This window comes from Neofelis nebulosa, chromosome 3, assembly GCF_028018385.1.
Source record: "Neofelis nebulosa isolate mNeoNeb1 chromosome 3, mNeoNeb1.pri, whole genome shotgun sequence".
In the NCBI taxonomy this organism is placed as follows: Eukaryota; Metazoa; Chordata; class Mammalia; order Carnivora; family Felidae; genus Neofelis; species Neofelis nebulosa.
Window position 1 is genome coordinate 127,198,672 of NC_080784.1, and position 25,840 is coordinate 127,224,511.

At 39.2% G+C, this 25,840-nt stretch overlaps 1 protein-coding gene across 4 annotated transcripts in view; it reads left to right on the top strand.

Moving 5' to 3' along the window:
- Nucleotides 1–432: 432 nt before the first annotated feature.
- Nucleotides 433–25,840, top strand: part of UNC5C (unc-5 netrin receptor C) — a 365,666-nt gene continuing 340,258 nt past the window's right edge. For all 4 annotated transcript variants that reach the window (XM_058721861.1, XM_058721862.1, XM_058721863.1 and 1 more), the window contains exon 1: nt 433–1,026. In XM_058721861.1, the coding sequence (XP_058577844.1) occupies nt 903–1,026 (124 nt within the window). In that variant the 5' untranslated portion in view covers nt 433–902. The remainder of the gene's footprint in view (nt 1,027–25,840) is intronic.

Genomic DNA, 25,840 nt, shown 5'->3' on the forward strand with positions numbered 1-25,840 from the left:
CCGTGGAGAAGCTGGCAGGCGGCAGGCTGAGCTCCAGTGGACACAGCCAAGAGGCTCGGGGCGCGCCCGCTGCGCTCTTGGAGTCCGAGTCTGGCGCACCGCGGGAGGCAGGCGCGCTCCCACTCTCCGCAGCCGCCTCTGCCCTCAGGTTTCTCTAGCCCGGCTTCCGCGGGTGAACCAACAGCCGGTCTCCACCTCCGGCGCTGGGCGCGCATCTCCCTCCAATCCTTGCTTACATAACGCGGGCGGGCGCGCTCCCGCCGCCGCTTACCCCCCAGCGGAGTTGGGCTGCGCCCTCCACGCCTCCGTGGCGAGCGCCTCTGCGCGCCCGTGCGCCCCACGCTAGGAAGTGACTCTCCTTGGCCACCCAGCAGCGGCAGCCTGGACGTCTCTCCGCCGGCGTGAGCTAACTGAGATTGGAGACCAGAGAGCCTCACTGTGCCCAACTCCCTCCCTCAGCTCCCACCTCCTCCCACTTCTCGCTTCCTCTCCCTCCTCCACCTCCCCCCACCCCGTTGCCTGTGTGTGTTCGGCACTGAAGAGGGGACCCGGAGAGCAGTCCAGGCTCGGCGCGCGGCGGAGCTGCGGCTGCTCCTGCTTCTGGGGGCAGCGGCGAGGTGGCCGCCTTGCGCCTCCCCGGACTTCCCAAGTGGGGGCAGAGCAGCCGCTCGCGGAGCCGCCAGTTAGAAGGCACAGGGAAAGAGGGACCGCCAAACTCCTCCTCAGCGTCTCCTCTCCACCCCCTTTTGGCTCCTGCCCTTGGAGAAAGTGGAGTGTGGCTCTTGGTTATCATTATTTCTTCGGACTGCTTCGTGGTGCACAGATTCTCCTGCTTCCCAGTGGGGTTTTCCGCTGTTGGCGCGTCTCTCCGTGTGGTTCCGCCCGGCACACCTCTGTCGACGATGAGGAAAGGTCTCCCGGCGACAGCGGCCCGCTGCGGACTGGGACTGGGATACGTGCTGCAAATGCTCGTGCTACCTGCCCTGGCCCTGCTCAGTGCCAGCGGTACCGGCTCGGCCGCTCAAGGTAAGAGGGTCCGCCAAGCTCTGCGGCCACCTCCCTTCGCTTCTTCCTCCCCTCCTTCCTCTCCTCCTCCCCAGTTCTCCTGGCTTCCTTAAATCGCCTCCTTGCTCCCAACTGGAAATCAGCTTACATTCCACTTTCCCAACTAGTCAAGAAGCTTCATTATTTTTAATCCATCTTCCAAGATGGGCACGGATGGACCAGGGACGCTCGGGGTGTGGACACGCATCAGTCTCTGGGCATGTGGGCGCCTTGCGTATCTTTCGCACTTTCCGCTCCACATTCACACGTTGTGGCATATTGTACACACGGAGGTTTGGAGAGACTCTTGGTGCGGGTGGCTGTGTGGTATGCCATGGGTGCACCGCGATGCGCAGAGGCTCCCCGCGCTGAGCCACATCTGGGGTTGCGGGATCTTCAGGGAGTCTCTGAGCACGCTAGACGCCGAAGGGCGTTCAGCTAAGGAAATGTGTCCATTACCGCCGAGGACCCACCAGCGCCGGTGCCACTCTGCTGCTGCTTGGGGCGCTGTGGACATGCACAGCGCAACCCGGACCCGCCACCCAGCCTGCGGCAGACACCGGGCCGTGCACGCCTCCACAGTCTTACCCTTTCCGTGTCTCCCTCCCAGTAAGCTATGGAGAAACTTAAAACCCAAGAGCTCTGGGGGAAACGGACTGGTTGTTCAAACCAAATACGAAACTCCCCCGGGGAAACGGGCCAGTTTATAACTCTGACATTTTAATTTAACGCGTCTGAGCTTTAAAATAAGTGTTCGGGGCCTTGGGCAAAACAGGGGTGGGGAGAGGAGCGGTCAGGAGTTGAGGGTGGATGAAGGAGGGGAGGCGCGGGGGCTGATTGCCAAGCTCCCTTCGTGTCCCCCGGGTTTGAAGTGGTAGCGGCAGCTTCAAGCCTTCCGAGCCCAGGAAGCGGACTGGAAGGGAGACGGAGAGGAAAGAGCCAACGTTTGCCCCCTCTGGGGTGTGTTTCGGGTCACCTGGGCCCCCAACCTTCTGGCCCAGCCGAGCGCCCACCTCGGTCTTTTCGACCAGTTCTCTGGTGGTCGCTGGCTCAGGGGAGGCAGCTGTTTTTCGGTAGGGTGGAGGTGGAGGAAGCGTTTGCAGCATTCGGAGGTGATTCAGGGATCCCATCCTCTCGGTTACACTCCTTTCCAAATTTGGAGAGCAGAGGAGGTGCGGCGTTCGCCTCAACTCCCCCGGCGTTGCTCTGTGGCTCTGACACTCTGGAGGTTCCCGACTGCATGCCCTCTGAACTGCGAAGGCACTGGGGGAGAGGGCGTTGGAGGTGGAGGGGAGCGCTGAGCGTTAGCGAGTGTGGTCCGCACGAGGAGGTAAGTGATTAGCGAGGCTTTGTGAATTAGCGATTGCTACTTGGGGAGTAAATTTTGCCCTTGCCTAGCTAAGTAGCCACGCTCATAAATCCTTCCTTCCCTTCTTACCAGATGCCTCCCATCCCCGAGGTTCTGTCCTGGTTTTCTTATGCAAACTCCCAGAGCCCATCTGTCCATTTTACAAGGGAGTCTTCTGGAGAATCATAGGAACTTGTTGTAGGTTTCTTGAAATTGGTAGGAAGTTCTCTGGGTAGCAGCCAAGGGTGTTCAGAGAGGGGTGTTTGGAAGTTTAAGTGAACAACCTGATGAATAGTCGTGGAATCAACACCGAGACGCCCTTGTGGGATTCGACTACTGTTATTGGGCGCACAAAGGACCCAGCCACGGGGTGGGGCTCAAGGGGCGATGGCGGGGACTGGACGATGGGAGACCTGTTTGGGAAAAGGACAAGTTAAAGTCCCCCAAGATGCCAAACAGGAGATCTAGGATTCTTGCCGAGAGCTTACTACAGCCAAATTAAAAAGACTGGGTCGGAAAAAAAAGATCAATAAAGATCATCACACAGGAGATTGTAAGTGGATTAATATTGAAAGAAGGGAGAGAGATTAAAAGAAAAAGATGCTCAAGACAGGCTGAGCGGGCATGTGGCACTTGCACTTTTCTGACAGATCAGGCAATCCAAGACTGAACCTGCTCCTCTAATCTTAAATGGGAAAATAAAATGTATCCTCGTGGGTATGTGCATTTCAGTGGTGTTCTCCATGTAGTTTAGTTATTTCGGTGCCTGGTGAACATGCTTATGTTTGAATCTTGTGGTCTAGAAAGACGCTATAGACTACTTTTATCTTTGTCATCCTCCATGTTTCAGGACACCAGCTCTTCCTGTGTTGTCGGTTAGGTATTAAAATGTAGAAAGCACCAAACTCTATCAGCTGCAATCACCATCATTCTAATCCATTTCCCCAGCCTGTTTACTGTTGAACTACTATTACACTTTCTTCTCAGAAGCATACTTTTATATTGGTCTGGCAGTCAGACCTCCTTTTCCTTCTAATTTCTTCTTTTGCCTCTGTCTTTGGACTAGAACACCGGGGAAACCTAAGACAATGTTGCTTCCTCAAGGTCTGATTTTCATGTGTTGAACACTTGAAGATGGAAATGAACTATTTTTTTATGAATGGAAGTACATATGCAATTAAGATGAGAGAGTTAATTTAAGTACTTGACAATGTGGATGAGATTTATTCTGTTAGAGAAGTACTAGAAAAATGAGAAGTTTTAGAAAATATGTATGTCTTCACAAATTGCCAAAAAAACAACAGATGTTTAAGATTTAAAACAAAAAAGCATAATAGGTATTATTTGCAAGTGTCCTGTGTTTTGTAACTGTGGTTTGCATAAAGCCAACTGGCATTTTATTTAGATCCTTGGGAGATTCTCCAGGCTTTAGGCCACAACTTTCTCCTTTCTGGCTATGCCTTAATTGTTTCATTCAGGATTGCCGGAAACTCTTAGCTCCAGGGAATTTGTGTCATTTCTGACTTCCAAGAATGAAAGATTTTACTAGGAAAAGTGTGTAAGTGTGTGTGAGTGTGTGTGTGGTGTGTGGTATGTATTTGATCAGTGTACCTCAGAGTTAGTGCCCTCCTGTTATAGAAATGCATTTATTTCTGGATTACATAGCATCGATATTCTGCTTATCTAGCACCAACTAGTGTTATGAGTGTTAACATCACCAAACTCAGAACAGAAAATCAGTGAAGACTCTAATCATATTAGGAATATTTGATATTACTGTCAGTTACTTTATAATGTTTTTTTTTTAAAGCAAATACTATACTTCTTCCTACAAAAGGGTAGAAATTACCTTCATGCATTTACGCATATTGGCTTTGGGGAGCTAGACAATTGGCATGAAGGATAACTGAATTTCATTACAGTTAAAAAATGTATTTTCTCCATGTACAGGAGCCGAGTAAATACATAAAATCACATTTGGAATTTTCAAAAAGAAAGAGTAGGCTAGTTTACTTTTGTTTAGAAAAAAAACAATTTCGGGCATTCTACCTTAAGGAATGCTTAAAACGCTTCAGAGGACAAACTTTTCAAGTACTTGCAAAGAATGAAGATCTATTAGATTGTTAACATTCATTAATTTCTTTTCCTTCTGTATTCTGGATCCTGGGGATTCAGGGTTCAACAAGACAAGTTCCTGGTATATCTCCCGTTTTAGTCTGGGAGCCCGGAGTCCTGATCAAAATTCATACTGATCTTAAAGCAGACCCTCTAAAAACATAAAGGAGGCATGAGCTCTATAGAGGCAAACCCTCCTAGCTTATTTAAAATTATTGTTGAGACTTAAAAATAACTGTTCTCTAATGTATGCTACCTTCTCCAATTAGTGCTAACAGCCAGAGTGTGCTCTATTAGGCCTTAACTGCATTTAGCACTTTTCTGATTTAGGTCATGGCTTTGCTGGAGCAGCAGAGGGAGTCACTCTCAGAAGAAACATTAAAATTACAGGCTGCAACCACTTCAAGAAGATAATGGGGAAGACAGTAGGGGTGGGGATTGAGCCATAGCCGCCATGCCTTGCAATTTTAACCTGCTTTTTTTTTTTCAGTTTGACTTTTGTATTTGTGGCAGTTAAAAACAAACCTGTTCACATTTCCCCACAAATTAGAAACCTATTAGCTCATTTGGAGAGTGCATGAGAGAGTGCAGTTCTTAACAAACAGTCGTTGTGCCCATATTATGCCCCAGACAGTGCTATTTGTTAGGGAAACAGAGTCAAGAGATACTGTTTCAGCCTTCAAGGAAGACAGACTTATAAGCATATAATTATAACTCACTGTCTGAAAAGTAACAGTGAGCATAGGTATAGTACTTTTTGGAATCAAGTATCAACGATTGCAAACATAAGTCAGGCTAGAGTTATAGGGGCAGTGGTAGTGGAGTTTCCAAAAATTCTATCCAGAAGAGCTTAAGGTTGGCAGTTTGGTTTGAAGTGGGATGTTCTTATGCAAAATGTGCATTGCAGTTGTCTTACTGATATTAAATCTTACTTAGATTTAATGTACGTTTGGTCTGCTTTTGGGGAGGCACAAGCTAAGGGGCTGTTAGTGCTATGTGCCCATTCTTCGGGTTAGCTGATCAACATCTCCTAATCCTGCTTCTCCCACCCCCTAGTTGTGTGGCCATGGGTGAGTTAATTCCCTTCATCTGTGCCTCAGTTTCCACAGATGTAAAGTGAAGATAATACATACTATAAGTCCTGTTATGATTGAATGAGCCAATATATGTGACTTGTTTAGAGCCATGCCTGGCCCACAGAAAGTATTATTCTTTGGCTTTTAACTCTGTAAACCACTGGCAAAGAAATCTAGAAGTTAAAGAAACTCAAGGCCAATGATTCTGAACTCAGACGGGATTGCTGCAGACACTGCTTCCCCAAAAGCAACAAATGAAGCTGTCTGAGGTGATGTTCCAAAATAGATCACTGCAAACTCCTGGACAGTGACGTGCATGGTTCCTTGAACAGTCTGGGGGAAGCTCTCTCCCTTCATAACCCCGTTTCTTCCTTTCTGCTCTCTCTGGGAAAATTAACCTAATGCCAGTTCTAAAAATGACATGTTGAGTCACCGCCTGTTAAGTCCTGGCTGCAAGCTCTACCCCTGACTTTCTATCTTTACAATGAATATGGAAAGATAACTTTTCGTAAATCCATGAATACTTTTGTGGGGGAAAAAAAAACATGCCAAGTCCCAGGTTTTCAGATAAGGGTTTAGGGAAAATCAACCCTTATGCAAATGTCAGTAGGTTTTTTCTTTAAAAAAAATAGGCGAAGGTGAATAGTCTAAAGAACATAATTGAATGCATATTGAAACAACACAAAGAAACATATAGAAAAATAGGTTGACTTGAAGGCACATTCACCAGGACTTTTCATATGTTCAAATTGTATTTGCATAGAAAGTTTAGTATCATAATTTAGAACAACCTGGATAATCTAGATAACATATTTTGAAATTTTACATTTAATTACTTCTCATCATTTAATGGTTACTGCTATTTCTTCATGTTTAGTGGAAATGTTGTTTTCTGACAAACTTTTATGATAACACTAGAGATTTGTGGGGAATTTTGTGTTACTTAGAGTTAAAACAGATCTTTCTCCTATAGTATTTTCATGCTGCTTTTAATTTTTGATTGCCTATTCTACACTTACAGATCCCCAGATTTCTCACTTGCTATCTTTGTTATCCTAACTTCTTAAAGTTATGTATGGACTCTTCTTTGATTTCATATTTTATCTGGATTTGGTATTGCTTTATGTTATTTGTGGAAGAGGGCTAGGTGAAACCGACACCTCAGGTATTGTCCCAGTATTGCATAGTTCAGGGATATTTGCACTAGAACAGAAACTCACAGAAACTCAGTGCTATTTTTATATGACTTACTTTAAAGTGGAGTAAGTTTGTCTTGAGTAATATTAAAACACTACTCTTTCCTTTTTTCTAGGTCTTAAAAAGAAAATTAATATTTGAATAATTCATAGTTTTTCTTATTTTAAATATTTGTCATCCCCACATTTATGGAGATTGTAATAAAAAACATTTTTGGTAATAATTTTATAAGCTAACAGGATCAGAGATAGTAAACTTTTTTTTTTATCCTCTCTACCTGATTAGAGCTCTCAGGAGAATTTTTGCCTTTTCTTGAAAACCTAATGCATCGATTATGTTGACAGTATTTTGATTCTTTATAAACAAAATGTTAGGAAACATTGTGCCATAATTTCAGATCTTTAAAAGGAGTTTTTGGTTGAAGGTGTAATGTGGTTTTTCATTTGGGGGATTCCTGCTGCCACAAAAGTTGCTACCTTAGGATTATATAATGAAGTTTTGAAATACACAGAATGTCTCCAGATGTTAGAGGTACTTAAAACATGTCTAACCTTCTACACGGAGTTCATAGTGTTAAAGTTATGGCAATGTTCATTTAATCGAAGTTACAATTTAGAAAGTGAACTATAGCTTTGGAAGTGCCAAATATTCAGCTCTTTACCCTTAATGTCAGTATACCTTTTATTAGCAGTGAGCAAAAGTGCTTCGTGTGGCAAAAGTGATGTCTAATATCTGAAAATTCCAATGTTTGGAGAATGCCCTCTTTTAATTAAATGACAAACCATATCTCCTTGCAGTGTGGTAGGGGAATGTGAGAGTGAGGGGAACCAGGTGTTCTCTCATCCTAAATAGAGTTCTCTCATTCTAAATATGAAGGCCCAAAATAATCATGTTAACAGATGATATTGATTAATCAGATTTAACTCCAGACTCACCAGTCTTATTTATTTTAAAATGCTGTGAAGATAGGAGTGTTACCTTCATTAATCATTGTCATTTGGATCCTGTGGCTAGTTTCATTTCTCAGCAATTATGAAAGCCATAAAAATGCCTCATGTAGATAAACACGTATTATGTTTTCCTCTAAGGTTGTTAAACAACAGAAAGTCCCTCAGCACATTTAACACGTTTATTGATGAATGCTAACAGTTCTCAGTTTTAGTCAATGTCTTAATCGATTATTTAATCATGAACTGCCTGAACACAACTATATATTTTTTTGTTTTTTCTGTTCAGACAAAAAACCTTATATATGAGCATTCCTTTCCAATAAAAAAACAGATTAGTGCTGGCATATTAAAATATATCTGCTGCCCAGTTATAAGGGCAAATATGTCCATGAATGGAAATGAAAGTGTTTTTCAAAATTCAAGAAAATTCGTGCGTATAGTAATATAAAAGAGTAGTACAGAAGTATGCCATTTGCATAGAAATGTCGTCATTTTAAATTGATTCATAATGTATATTCTCTTAGACCATGGAAGTTTAGTGCAACATGATAGGGTGTGTGGTATAAGAATATCCACTCATAACCATAGGCACAGCGAATTATATTCATGTATAAAATTAAAGCTAAAGGGAATAATTTTAGATAATTCCAATTGCTGAGTTGCAAGTGTATTACTTGTAATCAAATTGAATATTTTAAATCTTCTCTCTTAACTTTTTGGAATTTCAGGAGCCTAAAAAAAATCCTTTCTAGAACTAGATCAAAGAGTACTCTTTAACAAGTGGTATCCTCTAACTTTTGCAGGAAAGTGGAAACCCTAGTCAGTGACAAAAGCACTGCTGTTGAGTTCTGTGTGATTTTCAGAGCCCTGTATCATATCTGATCCAAACCAAGTAAATAACCAAATTGCTACCACAACAAAAACTTTATGATTGGGAAGATATAGTAAATAATGGTCATTTCACTTTGAGGATTATGTCTGTATGAAATATGTTGACATTTTAATTTAGCTTTTGATAAAGGGAAAATGATATATTCTGTCTTCCACTGAATAAAGAGTTTACCAGTGACAAACATCGTGGCCACCCAGCGGAAGTGCTCAAGTTGAGCAAGCAGCAATCTTGAAGTCATTCTAAATAAAACGGTAATTACGCCTGTCGTTTTCTTTAGCAACTTTCCTTCTTCCTTCTGGATCTCCATAAGATGATGACAGGATGTAAGCTTTAAAATGTATTAGGGATCAAACTCGAGGATTGAAAGAGCCTAAGACATTTCCCTGCCAGACTACCACAGCCATCACCGCAGAGCTTGCAGCTTGGTGGAAAACAGAAGCCCGTTTCAGTAACCACTCTCAGAAGCTGAGGGAAAACAGGCAGGTTCAAATGATTTATTATTTTTGCTATCCGGAATAGAGACCTCAGATCAGTATTTCATCGTAATATTACTCAGCAGTCCCCCTGACTTGCAACTTTTATCTAAATAAGTGTCTTGGTCCGCACCCATTTCAGTTAACGTAGCGGAAGAACTTGGAAAGTACTTAAAAGGTGTGTTCTTGAAAAAAGTTATGTTTAGATTTCCTTTGGACCTCTTTGAGCGGGATGTGCTTGCTTGAGAAATCTAGACTTAATTAGTGATATACTGATACATGGCGTCTGGCAGTATATTCTAATGACAGTCAAATATATAATTAATCCTTTAGTGGTCATTATACAATGTGCTCTCATTTCCTGAAACTTTCTGTTAAATATTACCATTAATAAGAATACCAACATTTTATTTTAAATCTCAGGTACACAAGCCTTTTTAGAATTATGTAGGCATTCTTGAGGACCTCTCTTCCACAGAAGAATTTGCTTAATTGGAATTTTATCTTTAATATCATGATGGTACATTTAAAAGGTATTGCCAGTATATTTCTTTATTTATTGGTGAACGTAGGTATTTATTTTTGTTTAGATTTACATGTACATGCATACATTTATGTAGACTCAGAAAGATCACAGTGAAGAAAGTTATAGCTTACTGACTATAACAGAACTAAAAAAGTAAAGAGGAGTACTAGGAAAAGTGTTAGCAATAGATGTGTTTTCCCAGTAGGGGTGGGGGTAATCAGTTTGTTGGACTTATTCGAAATGACGATAATATGAAAGACACATGTCCCTTTTTATTGAATTATATAACTCTAAAATTATTTCCTAGGAGGTTATTTCCAGGCAGACTCTTAGCGAAATGAAGAGTTACAAGGAATAGACAGATATAGTTCAGTAATTCCCTGTGAGCATATATATAAGCTGGCACAAATTGTGTGTATGTGTGTGTGTGTGTGTGTGTGTGTGTGTGTATAACTATTTTTGTCTTATGAGAGTGTTTTCGAATAGGCTTGGCAATATCTTTAGAGAGGAAACAGAACCTATCAAACAATGTAAACAAAACTTATTTTGCTTATAAAACAAATTCATAAAGGTAGTCATTGACTAGGGAATCAAATGTAATCACTGCTTTATAACTGAAAAAAAATTACACTCGACTTATCTGCAACAAGTTTCTTCCTCTCTGCCAGGTGCTAAGTCATTTGCATAGTGTCCACTAGAGATGGCTCTCATTTGCTCAGTGGCTTATCCATAGAGACAAGTTGTCTCCTGTCTTCCCCACTTTCACTGGCTTATTTCAACGTGTTGAGAAATTCCCCTTGTTTCTTACTCATCAGACTATCATTTGTTGACCAAGGGAGGACAATAACTTCTATGCATACGTGGGTAAAATCCTTCATCCGCACGCACGAGTCCCTCTCTGGGTACTCTTTAGAAGCGACATCATTTCCGTGGTAAGCACTTTGCCTCGGGTGACCTCTTTTGTGGACTGGTTGAAGGAGAGGTCAGTTATGTGGCCCTTCTCTGAATTCAGTGATGATTTGTTTCAACTTCTTAATCAAATATGGAGTTATGTTTCTAGGCTGCAGAATATTTGATTTTCTTGGATTCTCTTCAAAGCTGTACAGGTGACTTGATTTCCAGGTATCTCCATTATATCCGTTGAAAGTTATTCAAATTAACTGACGAATGGATAAAGAAGATGTGGTTTACATATACAATGGAATACTACTTGGCAATGAGAAAAAATAAAATCATGCCATTTGCAGCAACATAGATGGAACTGAAGGGTATTACGCGAAGTGAAATAAGTCAGTCAGAGAAAGCAGATATCGTATGTTTTCACTCATATGTGAATGTTGAGAAACTTAACAGAAGTCCTTGGGGAAAGGAAGGGGGAAAAAAACAGAGGGAGGGAGGCAAACCATAAGAGACTCTTAAATACAGAGAACAAACTGAAGGTTGATGGGGGGTGGGGGAGAGGGGAAAGTGGGTGATGGGCATTGAGGAAGGCACCTGTTGGGATGAGCACTGGGTGTTGTATGGAAGCCAATTTGACAGTAAATTATATTTTTTAAAAAAAGAAAGTTATTCGAATGAACTAAGATAAAGTTAGTTGAGGGGGGGAAGGGTTGTTACTACTGAAAGAATATACAGAATTTCACTCCAGATAGAGGGGTAGTTATGCTTCCTTGCTTATATTCAGTATTGTATTCAATGCAGATTAATATATAAATATTTATATGATGCATCAACATGTGAATACGTAATAATTCGTGCCATACATTTTCACATCACTTGGTGTTTCTGAACTAGAGTTTTAAAAATATAAATAAATGCTAGGGTTCAGAATATTTTTTGTATGACCTCTGTCATACGTATCACACATTCTTGAATGATGTGGGGTTCTCATAGCGAAATATGTAGTATTCTGCTAAGAATGGCAAAATACATAAGAATGCCTCACAAAGTTTTGTGATTACAAGTCTAAATGCTAATGAGGGTGGTTGCCTGTTTAATGCTGAATTGCAAGGTTAAAAAGAGGGTCTTAAAGATAACAGCAGATTCCAGAGTCCTTGAGTTTGTTTTGCATTCAGTGACAGTCACTAAATTAGGGAAAGGAATGCTCAAACAACACACTTGAGGAAAAGTGATTTTTATAGAAAGGAGCCATTTCTGCTAATAGCCAGTAACTGCACGTAACCCCTCTGACATTAAAAGTCCATTAGCTAAGCCCAGTTTAAATAGCAGCTGATGCACTGTCAGCTAAATGTACACGGGAATTTTTTCATATAATGCAGTAATAGCAGTTCTATATTTTTTTCCCCTAAAACTACATACATTAAGTAAAACAAATGTCATCCGATAGCAGTGGCAGGGCTGCTAATAAACAGGCAAAGATTTGTGATGAAACGAAAGTAACAGTCTATATAACGAGAAGATAATAAATGGTTGGGATGGTTTTAAAAGGAAGTCTGAGAAAATTCATATGGAGAAGCTTAAGCTGACATCCAGAAAGAGTTGTTTCCTTAGAAGCACATATTAATGTGCACTACTTTGAGATATTCATTTTAAGTGAAGTGATTTTTTTTTTAAACTGTTAACCTCAGTGTTTAGTTTTTCAGTGTACTTTGAAACTACAGGAAGCCCCCTCCCTGAGGCACTGTTATGTGTATAACTGGAGCTGGGGAAGACACAAGGTGATTGAGGGAAGAAAACAAGGGAAAAAGTGAAACCAGAGGTATAATTTCCTCTGTGGTAATATTTTAAGGTAATGATTATGGTACTATTTTTAAAAGCAATGTGATGCTGCCTGCCATGAAATCAAAAGTTAAAATGTCCATTTTATACACCCCCTCCCCCATTGTTTCCATCTTTGGGATATCTTCTAATCTCCATTTAAGCATCTGAAAGACAAGAGGTTTTACTGCAAATTATGATAGAATCCAAGAATCTTTCGCAAGTCATCTTAAGAGAATTTTCCAAGACCGTGTTCTGCAACTGTGAGCCCATTGTGGAGACGAAGCGTGAGGGTTGCTCAGTAATCTAGTGTGTGAGTGGAGAACAGGGCAGTGATTATCAGTGGCTGTCATGCTCACACAACTATAAAGTATTACAAGAACCTCCATGCCGAACCCCCATTATCGGACCGTTAGTGAAACACTGCAGGCAACAATGGAGAGCCCTGATTAAGCTTATAACTTCAATCACTTGGGCATAAGCTTTATGTATATTTTCACATGGTCATTTGGGTTCTCATCAGACTCTTAGTACTCAGAATTATTCACCAATTTGTTTATAAATTTGAGAATTATTTATAAGTTTAAGTCTACACTGAGACATTTATTTATAAATTTTAGTCAAACCTGAGGCATCACATCATTTGTTCATTTATTTTTTTTAAAAATGGTCAATTTTTCTCTATATGATTAAAAAAAAAAATCTCACATCAACCTACATTGCTTGACAATGAAAAGAAAAAAAACATGAAAAAAAAGAGGACTACTGTTTAATCACGACAGGGTGGCAGAGATCTCTTTTTTATTCACAGATTTTCATATAAGCATTTTTTTGTTTTTTATTTTGGAATGTTTATTTATTTTTGAGAAATAGAGAGACAGAGCTCAAGCAGAGGAGGGGCAGAGAGAGAGAGAGAGAGAGAGAGAGAGGGAGACACAGAATCAGAAGCAGGCTCCAGGCTCTGAGCTGTCAACACAGAGCCTGACACGGGGCTCGAACCCATGAACCATGAGATCATGACCTGAGCTGAAGTCGGATGCTCAACCGACTGAGCCACCCAGGCGCCCCAAGTGTCAGAGAATTAAAACCATGTTAGATGTATGCCTACGTGTGGACTCGGTAATCACCTGACATAGGAAATTAATCAACATCCATCGAAAAAATATTAATGGCTACAACCAAGACTATTCCTGTGGTAACTGTGCTAGGGAAATACTAATGGAAGCTCTTATGTAAATCTTGTGGTAAAGAGGAATGAATGAACTGCTAAACTCTTAAGCTTGAAAATTGCGTCCAAGTTAAAAACCTCTTAGTTTCACTCCACATTTGCAAGTAGAATATCAGAATAATAATCTTATTTGCACCATAGAATTGTGAGGATTAACAGTTATCAAAAGCAAAGAACTGAGAACAGTGCCTGGGACCTCTTGCATTTTCATGATGTAAGCCTATGCTATCCAACAACTTTCATCTGGCACTACTATGAAAATAATTAAATGTATCACAAGAATGAGAGGATTGCACTCAGTAGGGAGTACCATCAGGAGGAAAAATGTGAGGTGAAGCCACAGAAAAAATGTCACAGGTAAAATTCTTATAAGAAATTGGTAGATTTTGAGGGACACCTGGGTGGCTCAAGCGGTTAAGCGTTCGACTTCGGCTCAGGTCATGATCTCCCATTTTGTGAGTTCGAGCCCCACTTCGGGCTCTGTGCTGACAGTTGGGAGCCTGGAGCCTGCTTCAGATTCTGTGTCTCCCTCTCTCTCTGCCCCTTCCCCACTTGTGCTCTGTAAAAAAAAAAAAAAGAAAGAAAGAAAGAAATCGGTAGATTTTGAAATGAGACTTTTATACTCAGTTATGAAATTTTAATTTTACATGAAAACTTTTTGGAAAGTCAGCACGTTTGTGTCAGTTTTATGGACAATCAAGTTAATATGGTATCTTTTTTCCTGCGCAAAATTCTGAATTTACAATATATTCCATTAAAACTAGTACTGAGTAAACCTCAATGAAAAAACAGTTTATACTTTTTTCCACTATAATTGACTTTACTTGTAAAGACAAATATAGGTTAAAAAAACCAGAAAAAACAAAAGCAAATTCTTTACTTTTGGCTAACATTTAAATTCTTTCTAGAGGAATAAAAACAATTGTTCTTGTGCTTTATATTCTCTCTTTTTTTTAGTTTACTTATTTTGAGAGAGAGAGAGAGAGAGAGAGAGAGAGAAAGAGAGAGCAAGTGGTAGGGGAGCAGTGAGGGAGAGACAGAATCCCAAGCAGACACAGAGCCCCAGCCTGGGCTCGAAGTCCCAAATCGTGACATGAACTGAGCTTAGATCAAGCGTCCGGCTACTTGAGCCACCCAGAAACTCCAATTGTGTTTTATATTCTTTTTTTTTTTTTTTTTTTTTTAATTTTTTTTCAACGTTTTTTATTTATTTTTGGGACAGAGAGAGACAGAGCATGAACGGGGGAGGGGCAGAGAGAGAGGGAGACGCAGAATCGGAAACAGGCTCCAGGCTCCGAGCCATCAGCCCAGAGCCTGACGCGGGGCTCGAACTCACGGACCACGAGATCGTGACCTGGTTGAAGTCGGACGCTTAACCGACTGCGCCACCCAGGCGCCCCATGTTTTATATTCTTTAAAATGCTTCAGTGTTAAACTAAAATAAGACAAAACATAAAAACCCTTTTTTTTTTCATAAAAAAGTGTCAAATTTAACAGGAAGAACATAACCCAAACATAACCCAAAATAATGCAATTGTGGACCTTTAGCAAATAGAATATAATACATGCATTAACTAAACAAACAAGAATAACTCATTCACCACACCAAAATGATACACACACAGTAAACACTTTAGATAGACCCTGTAGAACACTGATTCCTTTGTAATTTTCTTTGACCGAAAAGCAAAGTTTAATACTTTTATTTTTTAACACTAACCATCCTCCCTCACTTTCCCAAGTGCAGTACTGTAGGAAAACATCCAACTTTGTAAAGGGAAAAATAACAAGAATTCTAGAATCAACAATGTGGTTTAGTCCCTGCATAATTATAAAAACCTTTTATATTTATAGGATCTTATTCCATTTAAAGAACCCAACAGAAGCAACCTAGAATGTTTTTAATGATTGATTAACCTGCTTATTTGTTTTTGTTTTGTTTTGATGTGTGTAGCATTTGGTTTATAGTAGTTTCCTTTAAAGATTTCCAGGGGGAAAATTTGGAATCACAAGAAAAGGTGAGACTGTATTTATAACTCCTTCTTCTAGGCTATATCTGTTTTTTTGTTTTGTTTTGTTTTGTTTTTTAATAAACACAAACTGATCTTCAAAACTCTAATTTTCTGAACATTAAACTATCTTAGGAAGTTCTGTTGTGTGAGTAATGAGGGCTTTTTAAGTTTATATGAACAATATTTTGTGCCAGAATTCGTGTTTCCTTGCTACTGTTTTATTGAGGGGTGGTGGGGATGGGAGCAATTCAGAAAGCCAAGTTGTTATAACAAATTATTATTATTTTTTTTAAGTTTATTTATTTTTGAGACAGAGAGAGACAGAGCATGAACGGGGGAGGGTCAGAGAAAGAGGGAAACACAGAATCGGAAGCAGGCTCCAGGCTCTGAGCCATCCACCCAGAGCCCGACGCGGGGCTCGAACTCACGGACCGCGAGATCGTGACCTGAGCTGAAGTCGGATGCTTAACCGACTGAGCCACCCAGGCGCCCCAACAAATTATTATTTAACAAAACTTAACTTATTTCACAGAGTCTCCTATATTTAGATATTTACAAACACTTTGACATGTCAACCCTTTAATGATGTTGTAGTATAAAAGATGACATATGTTACCTAAATATATTTCAAATGTGTCCATTTCTCCAACTAGATCACTGAGGTAGGTTCTCCTTGCTTCTTGTCCTACCCCACTCTCAGCTGTCCCCCACATAGGTGCCAGGCAAATCCTAACAAATGTCATCAGTAGAGCTCTTTGTCTTAAAATCCTTTGGTGGCTTTTCACTGTGTCTAGAGCCCAATCTGAAGTTTTTAACATGCTGACAGACATATTTGTTCTTAGGCCTCTGCCTTCATTACTGAAATGCCTCCATGGTTATAGTCTCCTCAGGCTGTGCACCTTCCCCAAATCTGGCACAGATGTTGCAGTGCAGCTAGATGAGGGAACATCCTTCAGGGTTTGTTAGCAAGCTGGCAGTGAGTGAGCATCGTGGTTCTTTCCTTTGCTGTCAACAAGTGCTCATTCCTTATGTTCCATTCCTTCCCCTGGCTGATTTTGGTTCCATCTTCGTCTCGGTTTAGATCTTTATTCCCTCGTGAAGCTCCCCTTCGCATCCCATTGTAGCACTCGTTTCATTTTCCCTGCATCCCCAGCTAGCATGACGGCATGAGGAGGACAGGAACTGCGTTCCTCATGGAATCTCCAACATATGATCGAGATCTTTTGGATGATGTTGGATGAAGACATATTTTGTCCATGCATAAATAACACATCTTAGAGTGGCTTTTGGTGACGACTCATGGTGATGGAGTTAGTGGGGGACTTTCCGGGTTCTCTTCATCATCCACTTCTAAGAACTACCGGACAGTGAGCTGAATCTGAAGTCGATAGGTGGAAAGTGAGAAAAGTCTTGTGAGTGAAAGTTCACCATCTCTTAGATGCTACCTGAGAGGCCACACTCCTTACCTATCTTCAGAAGTCCATTCCTACCTTCGTATTGTCTGCCCTATAATTTGGGGCTATTAAATAGCGAAGAAGTTGGATTCTCTTATGGTTGAAGGAAATAAACCTCAGTCAGTTGATGGGTAGGCAGTCTGACTACCTGGTCGCATCAAGTTACCTAAACACAGACTGAGGAGTTACAAAGGTCTACGAGCAAAATAGCACCTGAGAACCCCCTGAGAACCTTTCTGATGATTTAATTGTAGAGTTCTGGCATAGGGAATACTGCTAAATAAATTGATTGTGCTATCACATGATGCAGTTGTTTTATGTTAGGATTATTGTTGTGTGGAAAATTGCCCTATAGGGCGGTATTTTTTGTTCTTTTCATTGTAAAGTGAACAAGCCTCTTGTATGCGTCTTAGTCTGTTCAGGCTGCTAAAGCAAAATACCACAGACTGCGTGACTTATATGCAATATAAATTCATTTCTCACAGTTCTGGAGGCCGGGAATCTAAGATCAAGGCACCATGATGGTCACATGGGTAAGAACCTACCTGCTGGTTCATAGTTGGCTATCTTCTCTCTGTGTCCTCACGTGGTGGAAAGGGTGAGGGATCTGTGAGGGATCTCTTGTTTAAGAACACTAATCCCATTCATGAACACTCCACTCTCATAACCAAAGTATCTCTCAAAGGCCCTCACCCGGAATACCATCATCTTTGGGAGTTAGGATTTCAATATAAGAGTTTGAGGCGGGAGATGCAAACATCCAGACAAAGCAGTATAATAGTATGAATATGAGGTGGTGGGGAGGACTTCGTGATGGGGCGTGGGGGTAGAGTGGCCCAGATTCAACAAAAATAAGTCTGTTTTGGAGTGCATATTCAGTCTAGCTGTTTCCCTGTAATTGACTATTATCTCACAGTTCTTTTGGTGGGACCACAGCCTATTATCTTTGGCCAGGATATTTTGGTTTTTAGACTAGAAAATAGTATAGTGAAATGTATCATTATATATAGCATTATTGAATCAGATATTCTCGTAGGCACTTTTAAAGGTGACCAAAACATGTTATGGATTATGCTACATTGCCAGCAAAGAGGAAATTATAACAAGTAACTGCTGCTTTTTCGTTAAGACTTTGGTAAACACAGACCCAACTTGTCCTGAATAATTACCGCAGAGAGCTGTTCAGTGGTCTTTAACTGGTAGTTGTTTGTAATCAAGCAGCCTGAATCTTGCCTTGACATAAAGCAGAGGAAGTGGTTAGGAGACAGACATGTAATTATCAGCAGCAGGTGCCCATAATGGAATGCCACAGAGATGTTTAAAGGGCAAATATGACTTTAGGAAAGACTTCAGGACTGTCAATTTAGACCAAATGACATCTAAATAAAAACGGACTCAAAAGCAGTATTAAAAGAATATTATTTTGTAAACAATAGAAAATGAAATAAATTCCTTTTATGCAAATTAACCTCTTTCATATGCCTAAAGATATGAAGTCTAAATAAGATTTGACTCCATTTTCAGAAAAGGGATGATTTAACATTAGACTTTTTTTATTATTAAAAGGTATATTTAAGTTGTAAACAAAAGCTTTGCTCTTGCTCTCTATTTTATTTATTTTTTTTAAAAACTTTTTTTTAATGTTTATTTATTTTTGAGACAGAGAGACAGAGCATGAATGGGGGAGGGTCAGAGAGAGGGAGACACAGAATCTGAAGCAGGCTCCAGGCTCTGAGCTGTCAGCACAGAGCCCAACACGGGGCTCGAACTCGCGGACCGTGAGATCATGACCTGAGCCGAAGTCGGACGCTTAACCGACCCAGCCACCCAGGTGCCCCTCTTGCTCTCTATTTTAATAAGTAGCACATACTTACTATAATTTATCACATGATGAATGAATGAAAAATTAGTTTCTTTTTAAAACACATTTTCATGGCTTCAAAGGACATCAAATCATTAATTTCATGAAGCTATATAACCAAAAAATTTTATTTCAATTACATAAGCTAACAGTTTTCTCCATTGTCACTTGTAAGTTAAGGAATAAAAACCGAGGAAACTCTGTACTTAATGGAATCCCAAACTTTCAATACACTTAATGTTTTAATAGTTTACGGTATATTAATTTATTATGCATTTGTAAATTGATACAAATTTCACCTTTCACTGTTAACATTTTTTATTATCACCTGTTTCTAAAAGAAATAAAATATCATCCATTCTAAGTGGTACTTAGAATAATGGCCCATACAATATAATATAGACAATAAAAGCTAGTAATCAAGAGTGGGAGGCCTGGGTGGCTCAGTCGATTAAGTGGCCAACTCTTAATTTTAGCTCAGGTCATGATCTCATGCTTTGTGGGATTGAGCCCTGCCTCGGGCTCTGCACTGACAGCATGGAGTCTGCTTGGGATTCTCTCTCTTCTCTCTCTCTGTCCCCCCAACAAAATAAATAAAAATAAATATTTAAAAAAAATGTAATCAAGTTATAAAAGAAACATTAAGTATAGATTTTTAATGCCAGCTCCCTTTTAAGAAATGTATGTAACTAAGATGTTTTGATAGTGTGCTATTATTTCAATATTTTCTTTCATCTTACCTATGGTTTATATTAACTTACAAGAAATTCTATTTGGGGAGGCATAGATAGACTAAGAAACCCAACAAAACATAATGCCAGCATGGTGGTTTACATTTGTGGAGAGTTTTCTTTTTCTTTCTTTTCCAAGTAAGCATACACTTTGGCTGTGTGTGTGGTTTTGTTGTTGTTGTCGTTTTTCTTTTTTTGTTGTTTTGTTTTGTTTTGTTTTTTTGTTTTTTGTTTTGTTGTTGTTGTAATGGGAGTAAATGAACTTCATGGAACTAAACATCTTCTAATGGAGAGAGAAAATCATGACATATCTTATGAGCCCATTCATTCTCTCATGTGCTTACCACGTATTTTGGGGAATATTTGTTTTCCTGCCCAATGTAACCATATATTTATAACTATAAAAACAAATTGATAAGTCAGTCATTCACTGCCCTTGCCAGAAATGCCTTCAGCTTTCCACAGTTGTTGTATGTCAGGATCTTGCCCTACTTAAAAGGAAGACATAAGATTTATTCTGGAAATTTACCAAGACAGACCAGCCCTCAAAAATGTGAAGGAAAAGATCTCTGTAGCTAAATTGAAATAAATTTAAGTCACATTGGATGCATTATACTTAAGATAACTCCATCTAAAAATATATATGCGAGTTGTAGAGGGTCTCCGTTCTTATTCAGAGTGGACACCAAGTATGGAAGAGAGATTCAAGAATTATTGAAAAACAGATGAATAAAAAAAAGAGAGGGACACTGTTTTTATGATCTGTAATTTATCTTCATACGGTGACTGATTTGGGGTTTTCTTCAGATGATCAGGTAGATTAAACTAAGCCTGATGCAAGGGTCTGCAGTTGACGTAGGTGGAATAATGCATCCAAATGGTTGCCCGCATTCCCACTAGTGAAATTTAAAATTTACATGAAGAGAAAGATGTGACAAGAACTGGTAGAGGCGGAAGTTAGAATATATTTCTATTTTAACATGTAGTGTATTCTCTCAAATCATGGTTCAGGTTAGCATTTCTGTGGAGAAAAAAGTGTAGCACATCTGAGAATAAGTCTTCAGTTAGGAAGTATTCATTACTCTATCCCCACAGAGGTAAATGGAATAGATAATATACGGTACCTGTCTTTTATTTTACTATTATTATTTTTAATGTTTATTTATTTTTGAAGGAGAGAGAGAGAGAGAGAGCAAGCATGAGCTGGGGAGGGGCAGAGAGAGAGGGAGACACAGAATCCGAAGCAGGTTCCAGTCTCTGAGCTGTCAGCATAGAGCCCTATGTGGGGATGGAACTCATGAACCCAGAGATCATGACCTGAGCCGAAGTCAGACTCTTAACTGACTGAGCCACCCAGGCGCCACAGACATATGGTACCTGTCTTTAAGAAACTTAAAATCTTGTTAGGAAGATAAAATACTGCAGGAAAAGTTGGAAAATTGACATAACAAACTAAATAAAAATATTTTGAAAGAGATAAAAGGAGATACATGTGATTTGGTGCTATAACTTTCTGCTGGGATAAACTTAGCTAATTTTGAGAAAAGAATAAATCAATGTCTCTCATTCCCTTTAAAGTGCTACTCTCACTTAACTTCAAGGCCACTGAAGATGTTTTGTTATTGCTGTACAAGATTCTATTCTCTCTTCCCTTTTTCCCATTTTCTTTCCCTTTCAATTTTGAGAGTTCTTCCCTCTGGCTTCTCCTATGAACAGCACTTGTCTTTGCCTTGAAGTGAGGAGTTACAGAGACCTGGTCTCTGATTTCTTGAGTCCCTCTTTGCCTTTTCTCTCTCAGGGCTACATTACATTTCACAGTGCAAAATGACCCTCCAATCCAAATTTAGCAGTTTTATTACATACTCTGTAGCTAAGCTACTTTAGGCCAGACATTACCGCATCTCTCAGCAAGAGTTTGAGTTTGTCAAGTCGGGCAGGTTTGTTGTCTCCTTTTAAATACAGTTTTACATGTTTCACAACTTGTTTGGATATTGAGTAATGGTCTCCTTGGCGTTCTGATGTTTATGAAATGATGTCAGTGCTTGAAGGTAGAGGATTGCTATGTTAGATATTTCCCCTTCTCTGTAAAGGATACGTGAAGGGGAGGGGGACCTCTCGCAGGAATCCCTCTGGGTGAGATAATGGATAGAATTAAGCATAAGCCCACCTGTACAACTACTTCAAAGACAACTGTAGACATTTCTAAAAGTATCTAAACTTCATCATGTACCTCCAAATTGGAAGGACCAGAGGGATTTTTATGAACAATAATCAAAGTTAGATTTTAAACTAAAAACATAAAAATGTTTTGCTTTACGTCTTTGACAAATAAATGTGAAACTACAGACAATTAGATAATTGATAGATATGGATTCAAGATTTGATAGTGTCGTAAATTTTGGAGCTATAATGTTCTTACTTTGTAGTTCTCCCTTTAGTAAAGGCTTTTTAACTTTTTCTCATGCCTTTTGTCATTTGCAGAGATGAACAGGATTCCTAGGGTAAACAGTGTATGTGATGCCAGTGAATATTTCTGAAGCTCTGGTATTTTCCAGTTTTAGAAATGTGAAAACAGAAAGGTGGGAAGAATGCGAGAAGAGTGCAAAGTGATTTTGCAGGATAGTATTGCAGCCATGCATGTGGTAGGATCTTATTTAGGTTTCTGAAATGATTGGATTAAAAATACATATAAGGAGGGGCGTCTGTGTGGCTCAGTCTGTGAAGCATCCAACTTGGGCTCAGGTCATGATCTCACAGTTTGTGAGTTCAAGCCCCGCATCCAGCTCTGTGCTGACAGCTCGGAGCCTGGAGCCTGCTTTGGATGCTGTATCTCCCTCCCTCTCTATTGTCTCTCCCACCACCACCCCCAGCTTGTGTTCTCTCTCTCTCAAAAATAAATAAATAAACTTTAAAAAAATACATATAAGGAAACTTCATATTTTAGATTGCTAGGAAAATCACTCCATATTCTCTCAGATGAACTCTTCATATCTTTTAGCAAATGCTGTTCTTGTTTGACCCACTAATTTTAAGTCTATGAAAATAGACAATTCCTTTTTCCTAAAGTATATGACAATTATGTTATATGTTTAATATAATAATATATATGATTTACTATGTTAAATATGTTGCTATATGTATATATATAAAATATATTGAGATTAATATCTCTGTGTGTGCCAACTTGAAGATCATGAAGAAAGATTTGGCGAGTGAGAGCTACTCCAATATTTAAAAAATCCCAAGGTCTCACCGCTTAAGAAATAAGACTAAGGGGTCTTTCTTTAATTTAAATTTATTAACTCACTCAATTTGGTAACACTGATCAGAAGCCCTATGTGCAATTATATATCTTGGTGATTAAAAGTCACAACATAAGGGTCGCCTGGGTGGCTCAGTCGGTGAAGCATCTGATTCTTGATTTTGCTGAAGTCTTGATCTCAGAGTTCATGGGTTTGAGCTCTGTGTGGAGCTCTGTGCTGACAATGCAGAGCCTGCTTAAGATTCTCCCTCTCTCTGGCCCACCCTTGCATTCGCATGCGTGTACCCCCCCCCCTCAAAATAAACTTTATAAATAGAAGTTAGTTAACTTATTATTTGTCGATAAATACAAGTTATGTAGTTAGAATAAAACAATGTCAAAGACAAGAAAAATATGTTAAGTCCTAAGTGGTGTAAAATTTCAAAAATACTGCTCTATTTTGTATATGTGAGTGTGATGTGTTTTTATCATTAGTTATTAAAATACTTGGAATTGAAATTGATCACATTGATAGACTTGAGGTTAGCCAATTTTTGTCATTTAATTTTATTTATTTGAATTTGTAGAGTTTTAATTGATTTTTAAATGTTATTTGATATGAACTTTATTCTAAAAAGCTATGATATCGTGCCTGTATTAAAGACATGTTTTGGTTCCTATTCTTTTTTTTAGTACTACATATTCTTTAAAAAAAAAAAAAAAACTACAAATGAACTCTCGGCTATTTCTGTTTATGAGGGAATTAATACAAATAATTATTCTTTTCTTTTTTATTGTTAGTTTGTAATGTTGGTAACATAACTATCTTAGGATCATTTTCCAACCCATATATGTAGTTTCAGAGAGTCTAACAGTGCAAAAATGACATATTGTGAGAATATTCTACTTTGGAGAAGGAGAGGTCCATTTGGGGCTCAAAGTCCACTTTTTTTTTTTAACTTGAATTACTCCATTATACAACATTTGGGATTTTGTTCATTAGCGGTGATTATTTACGTCGGGCTTTAATTATGATTTTAACACACAAATTTAAAACTTCATAGATATTTTAAGTAACACATTTGTGCTAGTATCACTGATTAGTTTAGTTATCTTAACCTATTTCTGACCATTCTTCATTAATTTTTTCATTGATTAACAAACCCAAATTTAGAATGTATCTTCACTAAAATTTATGTAGAAGTATATTCATTTATATTTAGTATTATAAACTCTTTTTTTAGAGCATTTCTTCATCAGATTCAGTCTTATCATTGAACCAACTTCTCCATTTATCTGCAGTGTGTTGAACAGAAGATTGGATGCATTATAGTGACCCAGAGATAGGGAGGCCACATAATTATTGCCTAAATTAGGTCATTTTTGTGAGTGAATGGGAAAGCTATTAAGAAGTATTCCTGGATGACAGTCATAAACTGGGTTTGTCCTAAGTAAATGGGATGAATAATCACCCTAGGAAAAGGACTCTGAGATCCTGCAGTACCTTTTAAATCACTAGGAAAAAAAGTGAGTTTGTATTCGCAGTGGTTTTAAGATTAAATATAGTTTACTTTATGTCTTTTAAAAGTTATTATCCTTTGGTGCTAGGTTGAAGAGAATAGCGGAGTAACCCGAACAGCTACTTTGTTGCCCTGTCAAATTCTTGTGCCTCATGCTTACATTCTTTCCTGAAGCCTGTTTGCAAGGTATTGTAGGAAGTGAAACAGTTTGCTTCCAATAAAAGATTAATTATTTGTGAAGGTAGTGGAAGTCAAGATTTTTTTTTAATCCTAGAATATATTTTGCCAGCGTTGATCTTACCCGGTTTTCTGCCATTCTTATTGGTTGTCATTTTACTACTGGGAATTGTCACCAAATGGTCATCCCCTTTGGGAGGCTCTATCAACATGTTCATTATGGGCAGCCCTTAGCTACTCAACAACAGAACACAAAACACAGAAAATCTTGAGAGTAACCTTCTGTAAGTTGATTTACTTGTCTTAGTTGGTTTCTACTTCAGAGCATATAGAAATTCAGCTGAGAGGACTGAAAATGTAATTTTGGACTGAAAAGAAGTAATATTTCCAAACAAGTATTTTGGACATTGGCAAGATACATTTGCTATATGTGTGTTTGTTTTTATAAATGGTTTTAGCTCACCAATAGGAAATTTACATAAGGTTTTTTTTTTTTTAAGTGCTTATTTTGGATGAGAATTTTGGTGATACCTTTTTGAGCTAAATATATTTCACAAGTTTTTATCTTGGGGAATTTACAGAGGTCATTTTATTAAAATTTTCCATAATAAAAAACACAAAAAGAATAAATAATGATCAAATGCCCATAGTCATTGAGTTTCAAAATGCAGTTTTACAATTGTAAGAGGATAAGGTTGGAATTTTGCTTAAGAAGAAGAATAAAGCAGATCTAATTTATTGCAGTACTTGAACCTGCATCTATATTTTAGCAAGAATAAACTTGGGGAAACAATTAGTTGTATTTACTCAGTCAGAACTAATGCATAAGGCCAGCAACACAGGGGAGGGCATTCTCAAAATTGCTACTATTATGTATATTATACTTCCTTTTGGCATTTGAGCTTCCAAATGTATTCCATCAACTCTGTGTGCAATGTTTCTTTTTTTGACAGGGGCATGTGGAGGGAGGGCTTTCTCTAATTCAGCCAGGCTTCAGTGACCCACTAATTTGGCATCATTTTAAAAAAAAGGAACACATGAGAAGCTGAAACCCAGATGGGGAACTGACTTGCCTTGTGTTCAGAAACTTGACCTACCCAGAACATATATTTTACAGATGAGGAAACAGACCCCTATAGAGCCCAGAGTTCACACAGGTGTTACTGCAGAACTGGGACTACAACTCATGTCCCCTGGCTCCCGGATCCAGCTGCTTTCCACCACGCAGCACTGCATCTTCAGCTGCCCCCATGCAGATTTATTTTTCATGCCTCTGA